This window comes from Neofelis nebulosa, chromosome 6 (assembly GCF_028018385.1).
Source record: "Neofelis nebulosa isolate mNeoNeb1 chromosome 6, mNeoNeb1.pri, whole genome shotgun sequence".
NCBI lineage: Eukaryota > Metazoa > Chordata > Mammalia > Carnivora > Felidae > Neofelis > Neofelis nebulosa.
Window position 1 is genome coordinate 122654082 of NC_080787.1, and position 20116 is coordinate 122674197.

Below are 20116 nucleotides of genomic sequence, written 5' to 3' on the forward strand. Positions count from 1 at the left end.
GGTGTGTGTGTGTGTGTGTGTGTGTGTGTGTGGTTCAATAAATTGCTAGTTATTCCTGAAAGCTTCATAAAATGACTGTTCTATTTCTCTTTTGTTCTAGCACCTGCTCCTCATTCTGTCCTTGTAGTCGTGCACCTATACTAGCTATAAGATGATAAATATTACTATAATGATTTCTGCGACTCTTAATTGAGACCTATTAATGAGATAATAAAAATATCACTATTTCCATAAGTGCCAAAATTGACCTAATTGTGAGGATAAAGGGCATTCTACTTAAGACAGTTATCATATTAGGTGCCCCCTGATACAGTAAAGGCAAGCATTAATATTTCTTAAACTGAATTTGATGAGCTTGACCATTGGTAAGAGAGACAGAAATATAAAAGGCATATTTCTGGAACATATAAATCAGAAATAAAGTTTTGAAGTCATTCTTTAAAGAAGCTGTGCATGCTTATATATCTTATATGCTATGAATTATGTTCTAAATATATTACATTTGTATTATGTTATATGAAGTTAGAACAATCTGTGAAGGACCTAGCTACTGTGTAATTTATGGTATATTTCCCATAAATAAAGATATATGCAAGTTGATCTCACTTTATCTACCTCAAGTTGTGAAGGTGGTCTCAAACTTGAAGTTTCTCTAATGTTTTTGGCAGGAGCAAATATAAATCCTATCTGGAGGAAAACACTTTCATCCTAAGCTTTAAAAACTCCTGAAAATCTTTAACATCAATAAACAGAACACAGTTAAAAACAACCAGGCACACGGAGGAAAATGGCACCGTGAGCAAAAGCCAGCAGGAATACCACACAGCAGAAGCAGACAAGCAGTGACTTCAGATGGTAGTGTTATCAGACACAGGTTATAAAAGCCTTGACTATTTTTGAAGAAAATATGGAAGAAATAATAGTGAATTGGAAGAAGGGTAATTTCTTGTCATCTTTCTTTTTGTGATATATATCAGATAATGTCTTCTGGACTGCTGTCTTCCAGTTTACTAATTCTGTTTTTCACTGTGTCCCTTTTGATGTGAAGCCTCATCACTGAATTAATTTATTTTTTTATTTCTAGACATTTTATAAACATTTTATTTTCTAATGTTTATTCATTTTTGAGAGACAGAGAATGAGTGAAAGAAAGAGTGTGAGTGGGGCTGGGGCAGAGAGAGAGAGAGACACAGAATCCAAAGCAGACTCTAAGCTCTGAGCTGTCAGCACAGAGCCTGATGCAGGGCTTAAACCATGAACCATGAGATCATGACCTGAGCTAATGTCAGATGCTCAGCCGATGAGCCACCCAGGCGCCCCTATTTCTAGAAATTTTATTTGGTTTTTTAAAGACTTTCTAGGTCACTTTTTGTAGTTTAATATTTTCCTGTTAATATTATCCATTTTTTCCTTTTATTTTGAATACTATCTGAAGAGGTGGCAATTTTCTAGAATGGATGAAAGACACCAATCCTCAGATTTAAGTAGCACATTGAATCTTAAGCAGAATAAATTATATATATATGTGTGTATATATATATATATATATACACACATATATATATATAGTCAACAAATGACAGAATAACATTGCAGAATGCAAAAGTAAAAGTAAGCATTATTTTTAAAAGTAAGCATATTTAAAGGTATTAAAAAAAGACCTATTTCCTTCAAAAGTACAATAGACTGACAGCTGAATTCTCAATAGCAATGATTAAAAGCATAAGATAGTGTAACGACATCTTCCCTGTGCTGAAAGAAAATAATTGCCAAATTGCAATTATATATCCAGAAAAGAAATGCCTTTGAAGAATGAGAACAAAATAAAGACATGTATAAACTAACAAATACTGAGAGAATCTGCCATCAGGAAAATTCCAAAAGATATATTTTAGGTAGAAGAAAATGGGTTCTAGACGACTCCAGATGAAAGGTGCAAAGGAAAATGCATTAAAATGCATAAAGTCATAAATATTTGGATAAATCTAAATGAACTTATAAAACAACAATGACTTAAGGGGTTTAAAAATTAGAATAAAAGTAATATTAAAAGAGAAAAAAGTCTATAAAGCTATAACCTAAGTGTCTATATCTATAACTTATTAAAAGAAAAACAGAGTAAAATTAAACCTAGGATACAAAAGGAAAGAAAAAAATAAAGACAAGACCAAAAATCAGTAAAACAAAAAATAAACATATCAAAGAGAAGATTGACAAAGCAAAAAGTAGATTCTTTAAAATAGAGTATTATTTCTGGTGAGCCTAATTAAGCCAAGAAAGAAAGAAGGCACATTATATCAGGGAGGAACGAAGGATCACAAATACAAAATGTACAAACACTGAAAAAATAACAAAGGACTACTATAAATCACTTTATACTAATGTATTTGAAAATGTAGGTGAAGTGAAAAATTCCAAGAAGAAATACAACTTACCAAAACCGACTCAAGAAAAAATTAGAGCATCTAGATAATTCTATAAACCCATGAAGGGATTGAACCAGAAATTAATAAGCTTACTACACAGATCTTTCTAGGCCCACAGAGCTTTACCAGTGAGTTCTACTAAACCTCTAAAGAAAAACTAACTCCAATCTTATACATCTTTATTGTTTTGTTTTGTTTTGTTTTTTAAATGAAGTTGGCATAGCTTTTCCTTTAAGGTCTTTTTGTCATTGGTGTTCTGGAATTTGAAAATTATGTAAGTATGAGCCACCTTTGATATATCATTTTGGATATTTGACATTAGGACTTTTGGATTTGAGGATTTGCACAAATCTTGAATCCCACTGAGAATACTAATTATATGTTTGTTTTTAATATTTTTCTCTCTTCCTCTCCTTTTTTTTTCCTTTGTGTTGATATTACACTTTTTGTTTATCTTATATTGTAGGCTTACCTCAGATGAGTGGTGAATCATGGCTGTTGACTGATATTTAAGAATGAGGGAGGGGCGCCTGGGTGGCTCAGTTGGTTAAGCGTCCGACTTCGGCTCAGGTCAAGATTTCACAGTCTGTGAGTTCAAGCCTGGTGTCGGGCTCTGTGCTGTCAGTTCAGAGCCTGGAGCCTGCTTCGGATTCTGTGTCTCCCTGTCTCTCTGCCCCTACCCCACTCACTCTCTGTCTCTCAAAATATGAATAAACATTAAAAAAAAATTAGAAGGAATGAGGGATATTTAAGAATGAGGTTGAATGCAACGCCTTGGTGATTCAGTCGGTTAAGCATCTGACTCTTGATTTTAGCTCACGTCATGATCTCCTGGTTCATGGGTTCGAGCCCCACATCAGGCCCTGTGCTGGTGGTGCTGAGCCTGCTTGGGATCTTGGGATTCCTTCCCTTTCTCTCTCTGCCTCTGCTCTGCTAGCTCTCACTGTCTCTAAAAAAAAAAAAAAAAAAAAAAGAGGTTGAATGGAATCAGAATTTGTTGATTGGAGTTTGCTTAGAGTATGTAGGCAGGGAGGAGTTGCCTTTTATGCTGAAAGATCCCTAAAATGCCAAAATGGGAAAACTTTACTCTGGGTCACTAATACCCATCTACTAGCCCCCTTAGTTCTTCTGCATATGGGTTCACTGTGGAAACTTTGGAAAATAAAAGTAAGTACCAAGAAGGAAAAAAAAAAATCACATATGAGCCCATCAGGCAGATGTAAGACTATTTATAAAAAATATACATGTATAGCAGAAAATTAGGACTATACTGCCATTTTATTTTATAATTTATAGTTTATAGTCAATAATGTGTCTTTCCCCATGCTATTAAATTTCTTCTATGTCATCATTATTGGCTGTATAGTATTCAATTACATAAGTATTTCATATTTAGCCATTTTCAATTGCTGGAGATTGCGTATGTGTCTATTTTTTTTCTTGTAAGGAATGCTACATGTAAATATTTGTAATAAATATTTATAGATAATTTTTTATCTTAAAGAAACTGCAAGAAGTGTAATTTTTGAGTCAAACAATATGAATATTTTAAGGTGTTTCAGAATTTTTCTATAGCTTCTTATTCCCACAGCATTTGAATCAGTCTAAGCATACTTTGTCACATGTGCAAACGTGGATCTGAAGTATTCTTTAGTATGCAGATTGGTGTTTATATGGGTCCCTTTTTCATTAGCATGGTTTGGAGAGCTGTTGTATAGATATACCTAAAATTACTGCTACCACCATCCCTGACAAAATAGTACTTTGCCTTTTTTCTGTTTTGGTTGCATCCTTTGGATAGGGTTCTTTTTAACCACTGCATGGTTTTCAACAACTGTTGAAAACAGATTACTGCAGAATTAGAAACAACAACAAAAAAGAAAGGAGAAGGAGAAGAAGAAGAAGAAGAAGAAGAAGAAGAAGAAGAAGAAGAAGAAGAAAGTGTTAATATAGTAATTTATGGCATTTCTTTTAACAGCATATAAAAAAGAATACCCTGTAGTTGGCTTAACCATTGGTTATATTGTGGCTGTGTAAGAATCTATAGGGGGCTCTTAGTGAGTTGTTCCTAGTAGGAATGGTCATTTATTGAGCACCTCTGTGCCCCCCGTCACCAATCCGGACACTTTCTGTACATTATGCTCAAAGCTTGTGCCAACTTTGTAAGGTAGGTATTATCAGCATTAGAAATGTTTCTAATGTTTAAAACATTAGAAATGTTTTAAAAATGAGGTTTAGTTAGGATATGAAGCATTCCCTTATCACACATTTCGTGGTTGTCTAGAAGTCACTGGAATGTAAGCTCTATGTAAGCACTGAAAATCATTTTGTTCACTGGTGTATTCCCAGCATTAGTTCAGTCTTGCCATGTAGGCTCGGAAGAAATGTTTGTTGAATGCTGACAAAAATGAATTGAGAGAGGTGGGATTTGAACCCTAGCCATTCTGAACCTGAAACTCTACCAGGAAGAAGCCAGCTTCTTCAGAGGTTTAATATTTTACTCAGAGATTGAGTTTGGTTTGCCCCAAAGTGATAGACTTGTTCAGTGCTTGGTGTCTTCTTTCCTCATTTTCATTTGATCATTTATATAAATTACATAAAATATCACTGCCATTTGGGAAAACCTTCAATTAAGTCAAACATAACTAAAATGATAGAGAGGGTATAAGAGGCCAAGCAAAAGTGAGAACTCTTTCCTTAAGAAGTTCTTTAATCCACTCAAGGAGTTGTTCTAACGTGTACTTTAAACTTTGTAATACTTAAAAGTTCTTCAAGAGTACAGCATTTCCTTTGAACCTCCCTTTGAATCTCCTGTGGAAGTTTCTGAGTATCTAATCCTCATCTTCTGGGGAAAAAAAAAAGAAATCCCTGCAGACTCAGCACTGTGTCGATCCGAGTTTTTACAGAGTTGTTTTCAGAAGGCATGCAGCTTTGGCCAGAGGCCAGAGGAGTCATAGGCAGTGTGGTCAGCTAATTCATCTTCATCGGATAGGCGTTTATATGACACCTGTCACATTTGAATACCAAATCCGGCAATATACCATTTCCTAAAAAAATGTTTTCATGTCTACGTATTGTAGACATCCTTTATATAAAGCAGATACGAAGGTACTTAAACTGGCTGACTTTGTGAAGTCATATGAAGAAAAGGGGGAGGATTATGGTTTCCCCCAAATTATGTTTAATGAAGTCACCACTTGCTGATTTTCAGCTCAACAGTTATTTGTCGAATGTCTGCTATGTGCTAGGCACCATGCTAGACATGGAAAATAGAGAAATAAGTAAATCACCCCCCCCTGGAACTCACAGTCTGGTCAGCGACATGGATCTCATAGAACATGGTGAGGGCCGTAGTGGTTGGGATGAGGAAAGACGGAGGAGGACAGAGCATCTCCTGAGAAAGGAGAGGCAGGTAAGACCAAGCGCTCATTTCACTCTTGGACTCATACCAGAGCTTTCCATAATGTTGCCAAAGACTCTTTTTAGAATTTGTAAATCCAGGGACACCTGGGTGGCTCAGTCGGTTAAGTGTCCGACTCTTGGTTTCTACTCAGGTCATGATCTCACAGTTGGTAAGTTTGAGCCTTGCCTTGAGCTCCGCGCTGATAGCGCAGATTGGGGTTCTCTCTCTCCCCTCCTCTGTTTGCCCCTCCCCCCGCTCGCTCTCACTGTCTCTCTCTCAAAAGAGATAAACTTAAAAAAAAAAAGAATTTGTAAATCCAGTCATGTCAGTTTCATATTTTAATGCCCCAGCAGCTCCCTGCTGCCTGCTCCCAAGGCACAGTCCTCTTTCAGGCACTCCAGTGTCCCCCTATTGCCCCACTGCTTACAGCCTGACTGCCTAAATTCGGATCTTGCCCCTGCCACTGGTCAGCAATCTGCAGCTCCATTTTCTTAAACCGGGTTAATCTCAGTAATCTGTGTCATAATGTGAAGATTAAACGATTTGATGCAAAACTCTGAGCAAAGTGCCTAGCACGTAGTACTGTAGAAGCCATGCTTATTGTCGTTACCACTCTCCTTCTTTCTCCCAGACCGCGGTGGTTTTCTGTACCTCCCTGCCTTTGCACAAAGTGCCATTGCACGGATTGTCGCTACCCCGTGATTTAATTCTTAGGCTGCTTCTCACCATTTCCTGTCTTTGTCATTAACAAATTCTAAAGTCATCACCCTGATTGGATGGTAAACTCTGAGATTAGGGACGTCACCACAAATTCTTTTTTTGTTTTATTTTTGGACCCCTCCCTCCTCCTCAGAATCTAAGTACATACAGTGCATATTGCAGACACTCAAACATTTGTTTATTGACTGAAGGGGAAATCCCTTTGTCTCCAGATCTGTCTTTGTGAAGTTCTTTTAATCACCATTCTTTCCTTTTTTTCTCTCCACTGTGCTATTAGCATGTTAACATTTTAAAAAAATGTTTTATTTATTTCTGAGAGAGACAGACAGCGTGAGTGGGGGAGGAGTAGAGAGAGAGGGAGACCTAGAATCTGAAGCAGGCTCCAGACTCTGAGCTGTCAGAACAGAGCCCGACACAGGGCTTGAACTCATGAACCATGAGATCATGACCTGAGCCAAAGTCCGACTCTTAATCTACTGAGCCACCCAGGCGCTCCAGCATGTTAAAAGTTTTTTACATATATCTGCTGTAGCTCCATTGTAATCATTTATTTTCATGCCCTCCGCCCCCCCCCCCCCCCCCCAGCTTCATTTCTCTGTCAGGGTGTGAGTTGCTTTCATTTGTCTCTCTGGCCTTTAGCAAAGGGTCTGTGTACAGTAGGCACTCCTATTTAAATGAATGCTCAATAAAGAATAATACATGTTGTATTAATACATTTTAGGGAATCTGTGAGAAAAAAAAAATTGATTTTTTTTTTTTTTTTAATTTTTTTTTAACATTTTTAATTTATTTTTGGGACAGAGAGAGACATAGCATGAACGGGGGAGGGGCAGAGAGAGAGGGAGACACAGAATCGGAAACAGGCTCCAGGCTCCGAGCCATCAGCCCAGAGCCTGACGCGGGGCTCGAACTCACGGATCGCGAGATCGTGACCTGGCTGAAGTCGGCTGAAGTCGGACGCTCAACCGACTGCGCCACCCAGGCGCCCCGAGTGATTTCTTTATATCTATTTCTTTTGGTTCATTAAATGTCCAAGAAAGGCCAAACGATTTAGGTACTCTAAACAAGCAGGAAACTCCCAAATCAATAGTCTTCTAAAGTAGAGGCAAAATATTCTGCCAATTTACTTGTATGTCTGGTGGCTCTATGTGGTCTAAGGTAAAATATCTCATCTTTAGTTTCTAAGAGAGTATCAAAATATGAAAACTACCTAAATTGTTATAGAGGTAAAAAATGAATAGTGGATTTTGACATTGCTGTTTTAGTCTACTTTGAGAAGAAATTAAAATTGAATTAGATTTCACAGCTCTGAAATTTCCTACTAAAAACTATCCTGAGTGGGAGTTGGGTAACACAGTAGTAGGTGATGTAAGTTTCATCTTTTATAGGCGTGATTATAGATGAGAATTGATTGTTCCTCTTGTCATACTTCTGTTTCATTTCCATGCTCTGCATTATCTTATAAAAGTTAAATCTAGGGGTGCCTGGGTGGCTTGGTCGGTTAAGCATCCGACTTCGGCTCAGGTCATGATCTCACGGTCCGTGAGTTCGAGCCCCGCGTCGGGCTCTGTGCTGACAGCTCAGAGCCTGGAGCCTGTTTCAGATTCTGTGTCTCCCTCTCTCTCTGCTCCTCCCCTGTTCCTGCTCTGTCTCTCTCTGTCTCAAAAATAAAATAAACGTTAAAAAAAATTTTAAAAAGAAATAAAAGTTAAATCTAAGTAACATTTTTTTAGCAATGAAGAGGTAATAAAAAAAAAATCATCATGCCCCTGCTGCAGTTTAATGAGAGGAGAGACCTATATATACTGGGTGTGTTTTAAACGCATGCTTACGATTTAAAAGACATTTTTTCCCAATGTTTATTTATTTATTTTGAGAGAGAGACACAGAGCACGAGCGGGGGAAGGGCAGAGAGAGAGGGAGACACAGAATCCGAAGCAGGCTCCAGGCCCTGAGCTGTCAGCACAGAGCCCAACGCGGGGCTTGAACTCTCAAACCGTGAGATCATGACCTGAGCCAAAGTCGGATGCTTGACCCACCGAGCCACCCAGGGTACCCCCACGTGCTTATGATTTAAATGCTTGCTCACCACCAAATCTTCCCATAGTTTTCATCAAGGTGAGACTTAATTGTAACAGAACTGTTGGCAAGTTCTTTTTTATATTTGGGAAGGACAGTACAGTTGTGGGTAATACAGCTCCATGACTGAATTTCTTACAGCAGTGAGGGAGTATGTCTTTTAAGGCCATACATTTCTGAATGTAAAAAAGTTCTCTCACTGTGATTTGTATTTGTTGGTATAAACTTAACTCTAATTACTAGTGCAAGTACTTGGACTTTTGGGCCATCTTGCTTCCAAGGAGTATTTTCTGCCGATTTCAGGTTTCTCCCTTTGGTTTCACCTCCATTCCAAACTGTCCCACTTCAGAGCACTCAGACTCTGAAATTGCTTTCAGGCTCGTAACTTCCATCCCTCCTCCTTCCTTGCTCCCTCCCTTGTTCCCACTTCCACATGCACCGGATCCCCTGTCTTCTCCCAGTTCTCGAACCTCCATGTGCACATGGTCTCAACCCTGTTCAGCCTTTGCAGCCACCTTTTGACTTTTATCAGCTTTTCTGCTCTGTTTCCCCTGCTTCCCACCCCCCATGCCATGTTATCTTTTTGTCCCATCTCCCTATTCCCAGCCCTGGAATTCCAGGCCACTTGGGTCCACGTATTGGGGTTCAGCTGGGCTCCCAGAGCTTGAAGGTCTTTATGCTTTTGTTGACTCTGTCTCCCTTGTTACCACATATTTGCAGCCATCCTCACTTAGGATGTCCTGCACCCCCTCCTTACTACAGAGCCCCAGGTAGACTTCTTCACTCTCTGGAGATATTCTTACTTGCCCAAGGAGATTGAGGGAGTGCCTCCTCAGCTTCTGGCTTCTTCTGGCTCTATCTCAGTTTTGTTGTTGTTATCGTCGTCTTTACCTTCCTCTCTGACTTCTGACATGCCTATCTCTGAGGCTGACCTCCTGAGATTGTGTTGATGAAACTGACTTTTTAAGCCAGTTTCTTAACGTGATGAACGTGGGTTATAGTTCTTGTTTTTTTGTTTGTTTTCGTGTCTGTTCATTGTGGATACAAGCGGTTTTGAAATGAGCATCTTTGGACAGCTGTATTGCCCACTTGTACGAGTACAGGCAGCCCAGGTTTGCAGCACTCTGGCATGCTCAGTTTCGGTCACCACAGTTTAATTAAATAACACCAGTCCCCAAACAACATGGTTCAAATTTCAGTTCCAAGATTTATTAACTGGGGGGCGTTGCGTAGAGTGCAGCCTTTGCTGCTAGCTTTTTCAGTCCACAGATCACTGCGTACATAACACATGCGTGTGGTGGTCAGTGACCAACGTGGGTCCTTTTAAAGCCTGTCAGTGATTGGTTACTGTCTGCTTCTGTTGCTCAGCATCTCACAGACAGCAGGGCAAGTGGTGGGTTGCTTCTGTGTCTCCTGGTGGTGAATGTACGTGACAGTTTATAAAATGGATAATTGAAAGAGAGAATTGGCCGATAAAGATGCAAACTAAGTAATGTGATAATGCCAGAAGTGAAATTCAGTTCAAAAGTAAATGGGGTTATGGAAGGAAAAGCAAACTGCGGGAATGTTCACACTGCCTCTGTTCACCAGCCTCCAGCTCTGCGGCCAGAGGAACTCAGGGATGGCGAGGTTATCCCCCTGGTGAGGAGTGTGGTTGTGATGAAAAGGATGCAGATGTCCCAGAGGAAATGACACTGGCACAAGAATTCATATTAATCGAACTCCTGCAGATACTTGACGATATTAAAAGTGCAAAGGTTACAACATGGGGAACTGATCTAAGCTCGCAAAGGAATGTGGCAGTTTGTTAAGGCACGGAAAAGTGTCTCACTATGGATTGCAAGTTATGTGATGAGAAGAAGAGAAAGCACTGTTCAGACTATTCTTGATAAGTTTATTACTAAGAAAACTTTAACCCTCCATGTTTTAAATTACAGTGTAGGAAATACAGATGAGATGTACAATTTTTTCATTTCCTTGTATGTTTATAATTGACCATAAGAGTTCTTAATGTTTTTGATAGAAATGTAAAAATTACCTCTCATGGAGCGCCTGGGTGGCTCAGTTGGTTAAGCCTCTGACTCTTTTTTTTTTTATTTTTTTTTATTTTTTTTTTTTAACGTTTATTTTTGAGACAGAGAGAGACAGAGCATGAATGGGGGAGGGTCAGAGAGAGAGGGAGACACAGAACCTGAAGCAGGCTCCAGGCTCTGAGCTGTCAGCACAGAGCCTGATGCGGGGCTTGAACTCACGGACTGTGAGATCATGACCTGAGCCGAAGTCGGACGCTTAACCGACCAAGCCACCCAGGCGCCCCAGCCTCTGACTCTTGATATCGGCTCAGATCATGATCTCACGATTCCTGAGTTTGAGCCCCATGTCCAGCTCTGTGCTGACAGTGCAGGGCCTGCTTGGGATTCTCTCTGTCTCTCTCTCTCTCTCTCTCTCTCCTCTCTCTCTGCCCCCACCCCCACTTGCACTCTTGCTCTCTCTCAAAATAAATAAGCATTAATTTTTTTTTAAATTACCTTTCATATGTTTGTGTTAGTTTACACCTCAAAAGGTTTGGGAGAATGCCTTAGTGTTCTGGTACTTTGTTCCATCTGTCATTATTTACATATTTGTTCGAGCTTTTCCTCTGATGACTCTCTATTTGAATGGACGTGTGTACGCTTAGGTTTTTTTATTTCCTTAAAAAAAGGTTTCACCTAGACCCAGTTGTGTTTGAGACCCACTGCCACTCTTGCTTTCCCTTCCCTTACCCCATTTTCTTCTGCAATAAGTTAGACCTCCTGATTCAATTTACTTACGGTTTACTTTCTCTTTAGTTTTTACAGTCACTTGACATTAGGCACCTTGAGGACAAAGGTCATGTCTGTTTTGTTACTGAGTATTCAGTACCTAAACCTGGGGACTGGTATATATGGTCAGTACTTGATATGTTTTATTTGAGGGAGTGAGTTCCTAAAAGCCCGCACCCAACATCCACCCTGCCCCGTTCACCCATTTCTCTTGTGGAGCCTTCTCTGATCTCTCTCCCCAACCACCCCAAACTTTCTCCTTCTTTAAACAACTATGTAACTGCAGGTGCCTCCTAGAGCCTGCCAAATATGAGCCATTTATGCTGTTATTTTTACCCTTGCCCACACAAATAGCAGCTCCCTGAGGTATGTCTTTCCTGTGCATAACATAGTCATTACACATAGTTGGTACTGAATGCGTATTTTGTTGGATTTTCCTGCAAAGTGAGATTCCAGAGAGCTGTCAAGGAAACTCCATCCCACTAAAAAAATTAAGGGTTGTTCTAGAATCTACGTATTCCCCACCCCCCTTTTTTTCTAATTCTCAAACAAAAATTCTGTCTGGTGTATGTACTTATTTTAAAATCAAAGGCCACAAGAGTGGGGAATTGAGAAAGTGGCAAAATGTTAGAGCTGGAAAGATTTTTAGAGATCCATATAGTCTCACCCTTTAATTTTATAGGTGAATAATTTGATGTCTGGAACACTTAAGTGATCTTCCCCAAATCACACAACCAGTTTGTGGTAACATTTGGGGCCACAGTGCAGTTGCCTAACCCTGTCCAGTGCCCGTTCCCATAGGCTGCCATGGGGCATGCGAGAATATTGTTCGGGTTTGTGTAGTTAACCTGTTCAAAGAGGCGGCTAATATTCTCATATTGCGTTTTATGGATTAGCAAGTAGGAAATTGAATCTGTAAATTGATTTTCCTCTCTCCATCCCTTAATTATTTCAAGTTCTCTGACTAGATTCATTTGCATTAACTGAGAAATTCTGGAAACATTCGTCCTGGATGGCACAGATTTGTTTGCTGACATGTAAGCAAACTTTTTCTTGAAGTATAACATACATGCAGAAAAGTGCACAAAGCGTAGGCGTGGGGTTTGAATTTTCACGAAGCACGCACATCCACGTGACCTGTACCCACAGCAGGAGACAGAGCGGCCCCAGCACGTTGAGAAACATTTGAAGAAATAGAAGGGTTTTGAAACTACATAATTTTCTTTTTTCTCCCTGCAGGTATTGTCAGTCTGTGTGTTAACAACAATCCTTGGTTGTATATTTGGGCTGAAACCAAGCTGTGCCAAAGAAGGTAATTACTACAGTATTTAGGGTGTGTGTGTGCACACATGGGTGTGTGTTGCTACTTAGTCCTCTTCAGAATGTGACTGAGAAAAGTGTCCTGTCCTAATCTGTGGGTACTCCATAGTTATTGCAGATGTGATAATGGTTTGAGTCTTCTTAAAACTCTTTTATTATTTTAGCCATGTAATGTTTTATTTAGTTGTAAAACTTCATCCTAAAACAATGAAGAGGGGCTATCACCAAAAAATCAACCAAAGAACAAACCCCCAAAACAACAAAAAATAAATTAAGAGCAGTGAAACATACAAGCCAATATGGCCTAAATGTTTTGGTGGTGCGCCCTGGAGCCCTTCTCCCTGGACTCTCTCCAGGAACTCTGAGGACACTCTTTTTTTTTTTTTTTTTTTTTTTTCCCAAGGAGTTAGTTGCTGAAGCAGCCTGGAAAGATTACTTGGTAACCAGTTAGCATCGCTGGGCAACCAGAAATTTATCGTTATGTGCCCTAACGGCATTTAAAATTACGAGCATTTGTGGTTTCAAAGCTATAGTGAAATGACAATTTTAAGCTTCTACATATATTTTTTCTTTATATTGAGTGCAGAAATCTATCCAGCATTGATGAGATTACTGTAACTAACAAAACTCTGAATCATAGTACATTGCAGTAGTCATTATTTTGGCTCTGAGGTAGGTTTCTCCCCCATGTGAAATCACTGATGGTCTTCCTAGGGAATTCAGTTTTAAAATTTTTTTTAATGTTTTTATTTCTTTTTGAGCCAGAGAGAGACAAAGCATGAGCAGGGGAGGAGCAGAGAGAGGGGGAGACACAGAATCTGAAGTGGGCTCCAGGCTCTGAGCTGTCAGCACAGAGCCTGGTGCGAAGCTCGAACTCACGGAGTGTGAGATCATGACCTGAGCTGAAGTTGGATGCTCAACCAACTGAGCCACCCAGGCGCCCTGGGAATTCAGTTTTGAAAATTGAAAAATTATTTTCCTGTTCAACTCTTCTGTGATTGTAATATTGGTCATTTAAACAAGTGTACTGATTTTTAAGTTTTCACTTATTGCTTAAATGAATTAAATGTAGTAATTTCATGTGTTTGGTCAACCATCTATCCAGAGCAAAACTGTCTTAAGTTTAACAAGATGAAATAGCTACAGACTTTAATGTTCATCTAGGCATAGGCATGAAGTAGTTTAGTTTGAGTTTAAACTTTGAGTTTAGTTTAACACATAAAAATAAAACTGAAGGTTTAAAAAAAGTAATTTTAATCTAAACCTAACATAGTATGTGCAGTATTTTACAAACTACTAGGTGCTTAATAATGAGCCTCAAGTAGTAGCTATTATTCTAACAGCTCTCCCTGGCCCTGCCCAGGTCAGGAATGTTAGTATTCCTGACCTTAGAAATTACTGTTGTCATTTCATATCTTTAAAATTGCCAATTTTCCCAGTGTCATGAGGGTTAAATTCTATGGCAGTGTCTTCTTGGGTTAGGAGATCCCTAAAGTCAGGAGCTAGGATTATTCTTTTTTTTTTCTGTTGGACTTTCATTATTTTACAAGTGGGTTTTTTTTTTTTCCTTACCATCCTGATGTTTTAGTAATCTGATGAGAACCTAGCTTTTTCCAGGTATATAGTAAACACAACATAAAATTATTGTATTTAATTAAAAGTTTTCCTTCCATATCCGCCATTTATCCATTTAACAAAAACTTACTGGTATCAGCTATAGTCAAGCATCTTGCTGGGCGCTAGGGATGCGGTGTGCTGGGTGCAATGCAGGTGTGGACTTTGCTCTCAAGAAGTTGGTAGTCCAGGGATGCCTGAATGGCTCAGTTGGTTAAGCGTCTGACTCTTGATTTCAGTTTAGGTCATGATCTCACAGTTTGTGGGTTTGAGCCCCACATCTGGCTCTGTGCTGACAGTGCTGAGCCTGCTTGGGATTCTCTCTCTCTCTCTCTCTCTCTCTCTGTCTCTCTGCCCTAACCCTGCTTGCACTCTCTCTCTCTCTAAATGAATGAATGAATGAATGAATGGAAGTTGGTAGTTCAGTGTGAGACTGGGATATTAACCAAATACTCTAGTTCAAATGGAATTAGTGACTGAGGGGAAGGACAATGTTTTACAAAAGCTTAAACAAAGGAAATTGGACCTTGACTGGGGAGTGTAGGAACCCGATTGGATCTGAAGGTGAAATGCGTACTTTAGGTGATGGTGGGAGGGACAGTCCTGCAGAATGTCCTGCATAAGCACATTACTTCTTTGATACACCAAGAGTGAGAGTACGGTAGGTCAGGTATTCTTTCTCCTCCTGAAATATTCAGATAATCACTTTTAAAGTCTTTTCTCACAGTTTGAAATTTTAGAGAATGTTATATAAGCATAAAACTTTCAGAACAAGTCCTTATTCAGAGGGGTGCCTGGGTGGCTCAGTCTGTTAAGCGTCTGACTCGATTTCTGCTCAGGTCATGATCTCATGATTCCTGAGTTCGAGCCCTGCATTAAACTCTGTGCTGACAATGTGGAGCCTGCTTGGGATTCTCTCTCTCTCTCTCTCTCTCTCTCTCTGCCCCTCCTCTGCTCACTCTCTTGCTCTGTCTCTCAAAATAAATAAATAAACTTAAAAAAAAATAAAAAGAACAAGTCCTTATTCTGACTTTTCTTTACCATGCCATAAGTATTGAAGTCTTATCAGACCCGGTAAGGTTCGTAATAAATTTTAAAACGTCTTTTTTTCCCCCCTATGACAAGAGATAGAGTTTTCTTTTTGTGCCACTTTCTATGTGTATTTTGTGAAAAGATTCTTGGATAACTTCATTGCCCCATCTGTATTTTCCAAAGTAGGATTTGAATCTAGCTTATGTATACTAGTTGATGTTTGCTTCTTGATTCTGTGATTAGAAACTTCTAACTCATTCTTCAATATTTTCAGTTAAAAGTTGCAAAGGTCGCTGTTTTGAGAGAACATTTGGAAACTGCCGCTGTGATGTTGCTTGTGTTGATCTTGGAAACTGCTGTCTGGATTACCAGGAGACGTGTATAGAACCAGGTAAATAAAAATACGCAGGGGAAAAGATGATGTCATGGGCACTAGTCAAAGATCAAAAAAAAAAAGTTTTGCATTTTTTAGAAATGTGATTTATTGAACTCACTTGAGGCTTTTTTAAAAAATTGGCCTTTGTATTTCCTTAGAGAAGAAATTTCACGTATTTTGCCTTTGTTAAACACTTTATGGATAGCAAAACTGTGCTTGTTTTTAATGTATGCCGAGAGCCTGCGTGATTGAACTTGCACTTACACTGCAAAAAGTCTTCTTGAAACATATGAGTATTTTCAGTGTGGGCTCACTAAAGCAAGAGTTCTTAGACATCCACTTCTTTTTACTGAAGTGTAGCTGACACAGAATGTCACATTCGTTCCAGGTGTACTTAGAAACCTGCCTAACACTTTGAAATAAAACCGTCAGAATGTGTATATTTTCTGTTCCATTCGGATTTGTCTACATAGGACATATTTCCTACTTAAATAGGAGTAAGCCAGTTTCAGATTAAATGTTGAGAACCCTGAAAATGGCTGGTGGAGAAAGCCAAGATCTGTATATGAATTGTATAATAACCATGTTTGCCCATGTTTTCAAATGATGAAATTCTGTTTTCTTTAGTGAAACAATAACAGCTGTTGCTTGTATGCTTTCTGTTTGTTAGTTCAGGTCGACCACTGTGGTGGCAGATTCTGTGAGTAACTGAGTTATGAAATAGTTCATTGTCCCTGCTGGATCGTGCTCCAGAAGAGAACAGTTCTGTGTCTACTTCGGATGTGTTAAATTGGGACCATAACACGTCTTTTGTTGTTATTTGTTTCTAGAACATATATGGACTTGCAGCAAGTTCAGGTGTGGTGAGAAAAGATTGCCCAGAAGCCTTTGCTCCTGTTCGGATGACTGCAGGGACAAGGGTGACTGCTGTGTCAACTATAGCTCTGTGTGCCGAGGTCAGGTTCCCATGCACCCATCGGGCTCTGCAGCAGCCCGACATCCTTCTAGTTGTTAGCTGGGTTTTGCACAGGTGTCATTTTTTACATTAGGAGTCATATTTGTTGACCAACTGTCTTAGCTGAAAAAATACTTAAAAAACATCTTATTAGAGTAAAATTCAAATAAAGAAAGTATGTAATGAATCTTGTACTCATCAGTCTTTTAAGAATCACTTTTATCTACACATGGCAAATCTTGTTCTGTCTATAGTAGTTCACTCTCCTGCTGCCACCCCTTCATTGTTTTTTTGATATTAGCTACATTTTTAATGCTGCTTTGTGGAAAGATCACTTTTTGTAGTGCTGGCTATCTTTACGTTCCAGGTTCCCTCGTAATGTAAATGAGGGCAATGTATGCCATGTGTTGAAAGAGTAGATGTGAAATTACTGCCCGAGGTTATATGGGGTATTATGTAAACCGATGCTGTTGTGAGGTTTCATCCAGTTACAGGGTTCTTTGAAACTGATAAGAGGAACTAAGACATCAAGGATTTAATACTAGAAGATGTTAGTGGATAAAGGAGGGTTGTAAATGTTGGCTGAAAATATGAACAACTTGAAAAGGGAAAAGATGCCTTTAAGTTCTCATAAATACAGTCACATGTTTGAGTCTTGCATTTAGTTTTCCATTCACTGTTTTTCTTCCTGATATCAACTGGCTGTTATTTTGAGACATAATAACTTAACTGAATTTATTGTATTTCCCTAGAACCATGACCCATATTATGTATATATGTGTTAACATGGTTTGTTTTTGGAATCTGTCCTAAGATGTCTCACAGCATCACAGTTATTGTCACTATTCAATATGTTCACTTTGTTTTATTTCTTGAAAATATTTTAGGAGAGAAGAGTTGGGTAGAAGAAACATGTGAGAACATTAATGAGCCAAAGTGTCCAGCAGGGTAAGATGATATTCTGAGATACTGTTTTGTTAAGGTACTATTTTTTTTCTCTTTCTAAATTGAAAAGATAGAAGTAATAATTAGTCATTGGTTCATTAAATGTTATTTTTAGTCAGGCCCTGTGGTGGGCACTTGTGGCATACGGCTGATTATGGAATGATCCCCACTCTGGAAGCTAATGGAAAAAAGAGAGGTCACGACTATTTAGTCTTTAGTATTCATGAGGGTCGCTGGAAGTGTGTTGTCTTTCTCCTTAGGAAGAAAGGCCCTTTACTTAGTTTTGAGAATGAAACCTGTAGCCAGTTACTTTACAGCTTCCTTTTTATTTTTTGTATTTTGGTTCGCTTATAAATTCGGGAGATAAGCAACGTGTCTGTGAGCGAATGTTGTGTAAGTTTTATAATTCATCTTTGTTCTTTTTGTCCTTAAAGTATTTTGCCCAGTACCTTATGGATACTAGGCCATCAAAAAATCTTGTGTGGAATTCAAAGGGGGAGATTTTGTGAAGATGTAACGTAAATTTTCTTTGCTCCACTTGAGATCTACTATTTCATATAATTTGGCTTATTCATCTTCAGAAACATATTTTTACCTTTTTAAAGTAATGAGTTTTTTTCCAAACTGTTAAACATTTTAAAGCTGTACTTCAGCTTATTTTGTTTGTGTATATAATTTAGTTTTGCTTTATAAGATGGGCGTTTTTTTTTTCTTTTGGATGAAAGAGTACTTTTTTTTTTTTTTAAAAACAACAGTAAAAGCAGCAGCAAAAACTGAACCCAAACCAAAAAATTCCAACAGAAGAGACTTTTTTCAAAGGGTACGCTCCTGTGCCTTGAGCTGTCTTTTAAGTTCAAGATATCTTGGAAAATTTAGACTTAGTGAATTTTGAATCTTTCTTTTCCTTCTACATATTGATCATTACTTTTCAGTTGTAATGTTGATCCTTGTAGTGGATATGTAACTCTTCCTTTCTTTACAATAAGATCATAAGTTAGAACATGTGTTATTCTACTGGAAGTTAAACCAGTGTATTTACCTGATGGCACAATAAACTGTTTATGTTTTATGTTGATTGAATACAAATAATTTTATACAGTGATGGACCACTGAGACCCTAGGCATTGGTTCTGGAATCTTCCAACTGAGCTATGATGCAAATACTAGTTAGTGGAAATCACATACCAATATATATATTTTTTTCTTCTTCCTTTTGTGTTTGCATGTGAGAGTAAGCTGAGGAGGAGGTAGAATTGAAAAAGGCAAGAAGAGTTTAGCATTTGCTCTCAAATTTTAAATTACTGAGTAAGCTTTAAGTGGAAAGTTTTTTTACAGTTATCCTGCAGTGTTCAACCCCCTACAGTCTCCCAATTATCATTAGAAGTTCAAAGTTTCTGAACCATGCCCATTTTGGTTTGGCCATGTAACAGTTTTCCATAGTTATTCACTTTGACTGAGCACATCATTGTACGTGGTTTTTTTTTTTTTGTTTTTTTGTTTTTTTGTTTTTTTGCCTCCTTTGGATTTGTGCACCACATACATCGTGTGTGTGTGTGCGCACATGCATGCACACGCACATGCCCTCATTGTTCATTTCTAGCTTTGGATCATTTGTTGTTTATTTATTTAAATGTAGTCAATACATCTCAAACTTCTCAACTAAATAGAAATATCTTTCAAATACAGTAAACTTAAAAACCAAATGTTATGGGGGCGCCTGGGTGGCTCAGTCGGTTGAGCGTCTGACTTCGGCTCAGGTCGTGATCTCGCTGTCTGTGAGTTTGAGCCCCGCATCGGGCTCTGTGCCGACAGCTCAGAGCCTGCAGCCTGTTTCAGATTCTGTGTCTCCCTCTCTCTCTGACCCTCCCCTGTTCATGCTCTGTCTCTCTCTGTCTCAAAAAAAAAAAAAGGAATAAACGTTAGAAAAAAAATTTAAAAAAACACAAATATTATGTATAATTTTTGTGATATGGGGTACCATCAATTAGATTCATGTAGACAATATCAAAAAGTGGTTGTTCAGGAAAAATCTTAATGGAAATAAAAACATAATTTAGAAAATGTTGTTGCTAACATTTATTCTCCTGGAGATTGGGAAAATATTATTACATTTTAGTAGCATTTGGTCCAGCTTTTGGAATAGCAGGAACCATGAATGATGTTCTCCATATGGTGGCTCAAAATGGTGTAAATGCTTGAAAATACTATTAGATGATATATATATACATATGTATATATATATGTGTGTGTGTGTGTGTATGACATATATATATATATAGTGAAATATAAAAGCATATATATGAATATAAATGTAATATCTCCTTTATAAGAATGCTTGTTGAACTTGTTAATTTACTTTAGATTACATACTGACCTCAGTGAAAAATTTTCATTTTTCATTTTACCCTGTGCCAGGGAAAAATCTTCATTGGATGTGTATCCTCC

The 20116-nt window shown here is 38.5% G+C and overlaps 1 protein-coding gene across 1 annotated transcript in view; it reads left to right on the forward strand.

Annotated features, from left to right (window-relative positions):
- Positions 1 to 20116, forward strand: part of ENPP1 (ectonucleotide pyrophosphatase/phosphodiesterase 1) — a 73511-nt gene that overhangs the window by 19292 nt on the left and 34103 nt on the right. Inside the window, exons 2-5 of the mRNA XM_058735292.1 lie at positions 12669 to 12741; positions 15670 to 15786; positions 16602 to 16727; positions 17614 to 17674. Of these exons, the coding sequence (XP_058591275.1) occupies positions 12669 to 12741; positions 15670 to 15786; positions 16602 to 16727; positions 17614 to 17674 (377 nt within the window). The remainder of the gene's footprint in view (positions 1 to 12668; positions 12742 to 15669; positions 15787 to 16601; positions 16728 to 17613; positions 17675 to 20116) is intronic.